At 53.8% G+C, this 9093-nt stretch overlaps 1 protein-coding gene across 1 annotated transcript; it reads right to left on the minus strand.

Annotated features, from left to right (window-relative positions):
• Positions 1–2154: 2154 nt before the first annotated feature.
• Positions 2155–8549, minus strand: LOC117796035 (transport and Golgi organization protein 2 homolog). Its single transcript, XM_034642815.1, has 3 exons — positions 7364–8549; positions 6241–6345; positions 2155–4745 (listed from the first exon to the last, which is right to left on the minus strand). The coding sequence occupies exons 1-3, from the start codon at positions 7594–7596 to the stop codon at positions 4625–4627; spliced, it is 459 nt and encodes a 152-aa protein (XP_034498706.1). The 5' UTR covers positions 7597–8549; the 3' UTR covers positions 2155–4624.
• Between the last annotated feature and the right edge of the window lie 544 nt (positions 8550–9093).

The raw sequence follows: 9093 nt of genomic DNA on the forward strand, positions 1-9093 counted from the left end.
GCCGCGCGGAGGGCGGTGGCCGCGCGGAGCGCCGGGAACGGGGAGCGCAGGGGATGCCGGGAACAGGAGAGCGCGGGAAGCGCAGGGAATGCCGGGGAAGGGGGAGCGCAGGGAATGCCGGGAACGGGAGAACGCGGGAAGCGCCGGGAACCTGGCGGCGCAGAGAACGCCGGGAGCAGAGGGCACCTCTGTGGTGTACGTAGTACGAGTGACACCGTATACACGCAGTCGTTACACGTTTCCAATTAAAAGCATTAAGCATAATCATTAGGAAGAAAGGACAAATATGCTGAGCTGTCGGGCATTTTTCCACTTGCTAATGCCATTTCAGGAACCTCAGAAAAAGGAGGGTATAAGTAAATGGAGAAGAGACAGCTCTTCCTTAGACCAGAATTCCAGTGAATAAATGTAGAAGGAACGATGGAAGTAGGAAATCTTCCTTTTGGCAGCCTGCACAAACCTGCTGCAGACAAAAACCACGGATGCTAAAAACAGCCGGCCAGAGTATGAGAATTGGCGATTTTTTTGGAGTTTCCAAGTTTCTTCCCAAGACACTAGTTGCAAACCTAAAATAGTAACTGCAGAGGAGAAAAACCTGAGAGGTATCACGTAACCAAGTGATTGAAGTCACCAAGAAATGTATATACATCCAAACTGATCAAATTTATAAAGATGTTCATGGTATGGTGTACTGATGATAGTTCAATAAAAATGAAGACAAAAGTCAGCACCAGTAAAGGGACATATTGTGGGCCTCCTGAGAAGGACATGCATAACTTGCTGGTATTTCTACCCAAAAGGCAAAACCTGAATGAAGAAAGATAAGACTAACCCAAATGAGGGATGTTCTACTAAAAAACTGGCAGGTGCCCTTCAAGTGTCAGGATCATTCAAGTCAAAGATACACTGAGGAACTGTCTTCAATTACAGGAGACACAACTAAGTGTGATGTGGTATCTGGACCCTGTACTGGAACCTGGCTCAGGAAAGGGACAGAAGTGGGACAACTGATAAAATTCAAAGCAGGTTTGTAAATTAGCTGGTAGTAATGTATCAATGCTAATATCCTGGTTGTAATCATTTTACTATGGCTAGAGGTAGGGTGTTAACATTTGGAGAACTGGATGAAGTACACTGGAATGTTTTGTTCTGTTTTTTCAAGTTTTTAGTAAGTTGAAATCATTTCAAAATGAAAAGATTAAAAAAGGTGGGGAGAATGTTGTAGGTGAGGAAGTTGGAGGCCTATCCAGGCCCTTCCCTCCCTTCCTGCCCCTTTCTGTTCAACTGGCTGCCCCAGTGGCCAGCACCAGGCACTTCACAATAAAAATGTGACCAAGCCCCATGAGGTTCTGTCTCCTGGACGTGGCCAGGGGAGGCCAGCCTCCCTGTGGTGGGCCAGCTGCTCTCCTTGGCCTAGTGGTCAGAGCTCATGGGAACTCTTGGCATGCCACCATCCAGCCTTAGCGAACTCCCCACACTTTGTTGCTTGGTGAGTTGCCCCAGACTTGAGACCTCAGACCAACACACTACAGCTGGCTTCCCACATGGCCTTCCCACATGACCTCTCCACAGTCCCCACCCGACTGTAGCCTCAGGTGGATGCCTAGAAGCTGGAGCTCTAGCCCAAGCTGAGGGAAGAAACTTTTCCCTCTGGGCTCCTATGTTTCCACCTAAGCCCAGCTCACCCATGAGCCAGGTGTCTGCTAAAGGGCCTGGAGGATTCTATCTGCTGGTAGATGAGACCCAAAGATCAGGTGTTGGTGGTGGGACAGTGTGTGTTGGCGGGNTAGCAGGGACCAAGGCCAGGCAGACTGAGGTTTCAGATGGGCTGCCTCCCCACCACTTTACCAAAGATCTGCAGGATGTGAGGGAGAGTATGGTTTGGATATATGGGGGAAAGGGTTCTTCAGCCAGAAGGGACAGCAAGTGCCAAGGCCCTGGGGCAGAAGCTGTGCAGAAAGTGCGACCAAGGGCAGTGGCAGAGGCAAAATAAATGAGGTGATGGGGTGGGGGCGTGCAGGGCAGCAGGTGAAACCAACGTGGGAGGACAATGAGCCTACAAGGGAAGACACTCCAAGATGCAACTTGTCCTCATCCTGTTCCTTTCTGGCCTTATGGCTCTGCCTCCCTACCTGCCTGGGGACTGAGACACTGTTATGGTATCTCCCCAAGCTTCAGTTTCCTCCTCTGTGAAATGAAGGTCACAACCGTATTAGTTTTCTAGAGCTGCGATAACAAAGTACCACAAATGAGTGGCTTAAGTCACAGAAATTCATTGTCTCACGGTTCTGGAGGCCAGAAGTCTGAGATCAAAGTGTTGGCAGGGCCACACTCCCTCTAAAGGCACCAGGGAAGGATCTGCTCCAGGTCTCTCAGCTTCTGGTAATTTCTTGGCATGGGACAGCATAGCTCATCTTTATAGGGCATTCTGTCTGCATGCATGTCTGTCCCTGTGTCCAAATTTCCCCTTTCTTATAAGGACATTGCCCATATTTAATTAGGATCCACCCTAATGACTTTATCTTGATTACTTCTGTAAAAGACCCTAACAAGGTCACATTCTGAGGTACAGGGGCTAGGATGCCAACAGATCTTTTGGGGGGCACACAACTCAACCCATAACATTAGAATTACGTCTTGGGCTGCCCCTTCTTCAGGGGACTCAGGCACTTGGGGAGCCCTGGGCAGGCTGAGGGCTGGGGTATCCCTGCGCAGGCCCTGTCCCTGGGGTAGAGACAAACATCAGGGAAAGTTCTCCAGATGGCTTTGCACCAGCCCAGTGGTGCCCCATGAGGGCAGACATGCCTGGCCAGGGTGGGTGCTGGTGTGGGGCACTGAGGCAGGCGAAGGGCATCAGCAGTGCCCGGGCTGGGAGCCTGGCTTGGTGTGGCTCAGCCAATAAGTGTTTGCCCCTGGGCCTGGGGGTGTGGGCTACGCCACCACTGGGGGCCCCATTCAAACCTGACTGTGCTCAAACACTTTTCCTCTGAGTTCAAAATGAGCCAAGGAGAGCATCATGCCCCTGAGCGGTGCTCAGGGTGAGAAGAGGGAAGGGCTGAGATGGCAAGTGGGGCCAGGTGCAGGTCCACACCCCACCCTGAGTTCTCACTGGCTCTGAGAAGGCCAAGTTGGGGGTAAGCTGCAAAAGCAGATGGAAGCCTGGGTCTCAGCACTGGACACACATGGGACCCCTTGATGCTTAGCCTGGGCTAGGGACAGGAGCTTCTTCCTGAGTGCTTGCCGCAAACCAGGGTCCTGGGGTTGAGACAGACTCCACTTGCCCCCTTGCCCTGAAACCCATCCATTCCTACCATCCCCTGGCCTCCACAGTCCATCCCAAGTGCAGGCCTGACCACACCACTCCCTGGGGAGGTCCCCAAGGGCTCCTCACTATACCCAGATGAGTCCCTGGCTCCTTAGCCCAGCTCAGGAGGCCCTGTAACTTGCACCTACCGTGTATCGTGCATACAGGCTCTCTCTAACCCCAGCCTCTGCCCAAGGACAGACAGATGGACAGGTCGATGGACCCTCGGGTTTCCATCATGGTGCTCAGGAACCCATGAGCAAAAGAAGAAAGTGGGAAGAGGCTTGTTCTGGTAAGTGTGCTTTGGGAGCTCCTGCAGACCAGGAGAGCAGCCCTACTGACCCCTTGCACAGTTGTCCCCCATCACACAAGGACCTGAAATGCACTGACTCACCACAGCCTCAGAGTTTTATTAACAAGGTCTCACATTCAAGTACAGATTCCTGTGAAGTCTGACTCCCCAAGGAGAAGGGAAATAGCAAGTGTTGGCTGTGTCCCTTCACTGAGAGGGCCTACCCATGACCCCCCAAAGGGCAGGTAGGTGCCTGAGAGCCTACCAAGGTGCCCCAGCATACACAGGACCCCTGGTGCATCATGCAGGACCACCCCATGCACACAGGAGACCCCCCCCTGCCTCCGCAGAGCACAAAGAACCACCAACCAGCTTGTGCTTCTGTTATGACAGTGGGTTTTTCTTGGGTTGTTCTCATTTCTCATTCCAAATGGGGCCTCTCCTCTCCAAGAGCAAGTCTAATTGTCCAGAAGTGGACTACGCCCAGGAGAAAGGGAGCCACTTTTAAACAAAAGTCTACACCCTGTTGTTTGGATCAAAGCAAAGACCCACTGGCCAGAAGCACATGCAGATGTGAGAGGCACATCTCTGCCACATGTCTGGCATGCATACGTGTGTATGCCGGGGACTGTGTGTACATTTGAGCGTGTGAGTGCCTATCTGTTGCCTGTACGTGTGTGTGCATGTGTGCGTGTGCCCGTGCACCTGCAGGTGTGCATGGAAACATGTGCCTTGAATGTGCCTCTGTGCTTGGACAGGGGGCAGGCCCAGGTGCCTTCACACACACACAGCATACCTGGGCCTGCCCCAGGCCTGGCTGCAGGACTGTGTCACTCCCTCTGGCATAAGGGCAGACCCTGAGCTGGACACACAGACACAGACAGGTCACAGAAACACCAGAGGGCCCTGGTCCTGGGGGATGCTGGCCAAGTCACAGGCAGTGCATGTGGCTACGGAAGGTTTCTATCCACACTGGTCCTCGAGGCAGGGCCTTCCAGGAGCCCAATGGCCACACCCAGGGAGAGGGGTTAGCTCTGCAGCTTGAACTCGTGGGTGCTGGTCTCCCAGCAGGAGGGGTCCTTGTCCAGCATGCTACGCTCTGTGAAGGTCACGTGCCCGTCCGTGTCCACGAGGATGACCGTGTTGGTTCTGAAAGAGAGCAGGGGGCCCATGTTCAGCCCTCTGCCCTCAGCCCCCTGCCTGCCTGGCAGAGCCCCAAATGGGGCCTCTGTAACCAGGAACTCTCTCCTGTCCTTCTCCCCCAGTACCCATCCCAAATGCTCAGTGCACCTTCTTTCCTCCTGCCAGCCATCCCCAAGGCCAGTCCTCGCTTTGTTAGCACCTGTCTCTCCCTGAGAGAGGGCAGGCACCAGGTCCCCAAGCAGCCCCAGTGCAGGCTGACACCCAGGGTGGGCACAAACATGCTGAAGACTGGGGGTCCCAGTCGGGGTTGGACCCAGCAGCCACACACCTGGCCAGGGAGCAGACCCGGCCCTCTGCCTCATGCACAGGAGCACACGTGTGCGTGTGATTTAGTCGAGAAAAGAAGTCTGTGATGGAGAAGCCTGACAGAATTGATGCCCCACCACCTGCTAAGGGAAAATCCTGAGAACGGAAAGGCCACCATTTCAGGCATACAACCCTTGGGCCCTGGAGCATCAGCACTGGGCGTTGACACCACCCTGGCCCCACCTACCATCCCATTCCCCAGCTAGAGGGCTCAAAGCTGTCATCTCCTGGAGGATGGGAGACTCAGGCCCACCTGCACTCGAAAACCAAGCATTACATGTGGCATCACCATGTACCCAGAACACATGCGATATCACCATGGCATCACTCAGCACTTGTCACCGCTCAAGCACCCCATCCCTGAGTCCTTAGTGGCCATGGGCCCCCAAGAGCTTGGCCTATCCATCAGAGTCCATTGCAGGTCACCAACCTGACACAAGGCTGGTGCCCATGGGGCCTGGTGCAAGCCGAATCCAGGCAGATGTTGCTTTGCACGAGGCCACAATCTGTCTCCAGGCCAAGTGTGCCAGGTGCATCCTGGCTGGTCCAGCAGCCCACCCACCACCAAGTACAGCAGGTAGGCTGCCCCAGACAGAATCACAGGATGGGATGGGCCTCCCAGACACACAGAGCCAATCTTCCTCTGCCTGGGAGGGTGAGAGACAGGGAAGGGACAGCAGACACCCATGCCAACAGCTTCTCTTTCCCAGGCATTCTTCCCTTGTGGCTAAGACCAGAAGTTGCCCTTCTCTTAGGCGATGTCCCCAGGCTGAAATGACATAATTCCTGTCCCAGTCACGCAGAGAATGTAACAGACCCAAAGACACGACGAAGTGAGGGGAAGAGCTGGGCAGTGGCACTTCTGGGCCCACAGTGATCTGCCAACCCAGCTGCGCCCACAGCCATCCCAGCCCCCTCGTGGCTGTATAGGGAGCAGGAAGCAGCCCGGGATTTCTTCAGTACCCCGGGAGCATTTCGTGCATAACCGTCAACTGTGGTGTCTGCTGGCCCCATAGCCCCCCAGGCTGAAATGGCAGCTGCTTTTAGACAGGGCAGAGGCTCTGGGATCCACAGAGCTCAGGGAGGCCGGGTTCCTCATGGGACAGGACTGAATGCACCCAGCCGCCCCTCATACCTGGTGCCATAGCCTGGGCAGCGCACACACACAGCTGCATACTTGCTCAGAAAGGGCTGCACGTACTCCCTGCCCTGGTCCTCAATGGCTGGGTCTGGCAGCTGCCTGGAAGGACAGACGAGGGGTCACCGCCACCCCCACCCACCCACCCACAGCCCTGCCTGCCATCCTCAAGGCCTGCAGGGCCTAAGGAGCCTACTAGCCTCACCAGGTGGTTTGGGGGATCCACAAGGGCCGTTCTGTGCACTTTTCTACTGAAGGCCCCCAAATCTCAGTCCAGTCTTTTATTTAGGACTCCATCACTGGGCCCAGGCTGCCAGACTGGGCCCAGGCTTGCCAGGCCAGCTCCCCACCACCAGGGCCCCCAGGAGCTTTCCCAGGCCCCAGGGACATGAACACCTATGAGCTCAGCACTGGGGAAGGCTCTGCTAAATCTGCAAATGCAGGAGGTCCATCTAGTCAGAGCTGTGCAGGGCCCTCCCAGGAAGGACAGAAGCAAACTCACTTGCTCTCTCAGAGCAAACTCTTTTTCTATGGGCCACATTGCGACATGGGAGGAAGGTAGCTTGGCCAGCACCTCTGACCCCCAGGTGGTATGGCCAAGTCATGCCAGGGGGTGGCGTCCCTGAGGCAGGTACTGTGTGCAGAGGCCACCACGGTGCCCTAAGGAAGTTGGGTCAGGAGCTCCTTTCCCCCAGGCAATTCCCGGGACAGATGTGTCTGTGCCACAGCACTGGTAGGACAGCACATGGGAAAGACAGTTAACCCCTAGACATACTCCCAGGCTGGCTGCTTGCTTCTATGGTTTGCTAAGCACCTGGAGCTTTCTAGAATCTCCCGCTAGTTGTGTGCAGACGTGGGGAACCTCCAGCTACTCTCTGCCCCACACAGGCCCACAACAAGCCTCTGAGAGCACTGAGCTTCCAATTGCACTGGCCCAGGAGGGGAGCAGTTAGGAGAGGAGCAAAGAACAGTTATGTCTACCAGGCTCCCCTTGGCTGAGGAGCTGGCCCCAGTCACCTCCACAAGCATCCCAGGGCAGCGCAGCCCGCCTGCCTCTATGTCCCAAGGCTAGAGAAGAAGGGGGACACTCTGCTTGCCCCAGCAGGATCCGCCCACTCACGCCTCGTCATTGTTGAGCACATGCAGGAGCTCGGCAATGAGGACATCCTTGGGGAGTGCCTGGCTCCGCTCCACGGCCTCCAGGAAGAGCTGCTTTCCAAAGCACAGCTTCCTCCAGGGTGTCTCCAGCAGTGCATTGCTTAGTCCATAGGTCCCTGCAGGGAAGCGGACAGCCCAACCAGTGCAGAGACCCCACTGTGGGAATTCAGGGTAAATGCCTGCCCACCTACCCATCCACCCGACACTGGGCAAGGGGCCAGGAGTATGGCCGGGGACACTGAGCCCAGAGGACCGCACACTTCAGCACTATGCACACTTCTGACCCGTCTGTGTGGTAAGGGGTGGAGAACTCAACACAGCAGTGTGAGTGCCAAGTGCCAAGCAGCCTTGATGGACAGAATAATAGGGAATCAACAACCTGAATTTCAACTAGGCAAAAGAAAGGGGAACCTCAAGAAGGAACCATCTCCCCATCTCACTCCCGTGTCTAAGCTAGGAAAAAGCCACAAGGTGTGGATCTGCCTGAGAAAGGCAAAGGTGGGAGAATAGCAACCTGAGGTCAGAGGGGTACCTGCTGGATATCAGTCAGTGGTTAGGGAGCCTGTCAACATCAAAATGGCCTCAACTCAGTGGGAGTAGGCAGGGCCCCCCTCTACTCTATACTGGCCAGGACCCTGGCCTGGAGAACGATAGGGACTCAGTACAACCTCAGAACAAGTTCTCAGTGAGTTAAAAAACATGTGATAAAAAAGAAAAGGCTTTCTCATGTCAAAAAAAAAAAAAAAAAGGAGAGGCATGACCTTGAAGTGGAGAGGCCCCTCAGTCATGCCCCTTGAAAGATGCACTGAAGACAGGAAGCCACCACCCTCTGCTGCTGCTCCTTGAGGGTCTTGGCTGAGTCTGAGGTGATTGCAGCCAATTCCAAGGAAGACAGCCTTGGCTCTGCTGGGCCACCAGGCTGGGGTATCATCGTGCTTTATCCATCAAGAGAAGCAGGGAAGACTACTCAGTAGTGGTGCTGGGCACCTGGGTAGCCATATGCAAATAATGAAGTGGAATCCCAACCTCACACCATACATAAGCATCAATTCAAAATGTCCCAAAGATCTAAACGTCAAAGCTAAAACTACAAACTTTAGAAGAATGCATAGGATATGGACTATGAGAAACAAACTGAGGATTTCAGAGGGGAGGGGGGTGGGGGAATGGGATAGACTGGGGATGGGTGGTAAGGAGAGCACGTATTGCATGGTACACTGGGTGTTATACGCAACTAATGGAGCATCGAACTTTACGTCGGAATCTGGGGATGTACTGTATGGTGACTAACATAATATAATAAAAAACCATTAAAAAAAAAAAAAGAATGCATAGGAGAAAAGCTACCAATCTTAGATTAGGCAATGATTTCTTAAACATGATACCAAAAGCACGAGCAACAGAAAAGAAATAGATAAACTAGACTTCACCAGAATTTAAAATGATGTGCCTCAAAAGACATCAACAAGAAAGTGAAAAGGAAACCCACAGAAGGGGAGACAATTTTTGCAAATCATACATCTGATACGAGATTGGTAGCTAGAATATATCAAGAACTACAACTCGGGGCGCCTGGCTGGCTCAGCTGAAGAGCATGTGACTCTTGATCTTAGGGTTGTGAGTTCCAGCCCCACGTTGGGCACAGAGATTACTTAAAAATAAAATCTTAAGGGCACCTGGGTGTCTGCCTTC

This window comes from Ailuropoda melanoleuca, chromosome 14, assembly GCF_002007445.2.
Source record: "Ailuropoda melanoleuca isolate Jingjing chromosome 14, ASM200744v2, whole genome shotgun sequence".
Lineage (NCBI taxonomy): Eukaryota > Metazoa > Chordata > Mammalia > Carnivora > Ursidae > Ailuropoda > Ailuropoda melanoleuca.

Coding starts and splice junctions, on each gene's coding strand:
- LOC117796035 (XM_034642815.1), bottom strand. CDS start 7,596: ATGGGTAGGTGGGCAGGCATTTACCCTGAATTCCCACAGTGGGGTCTC. Junction 6,346..7,363: donor GTGCTCAACAATGACGAGGC/GTGAGTGGGCGG, acceptor CTGTCCTTCCAG/GCAGCTGCCAGACCCAGCCA. Junction 4,746..6,240: donor TGCCCAGGCTATGGCACCAG/GTATGAGGGGCG, acceptor GCTCTCTTTCAG/AACCAACACGGTCATCCTCG.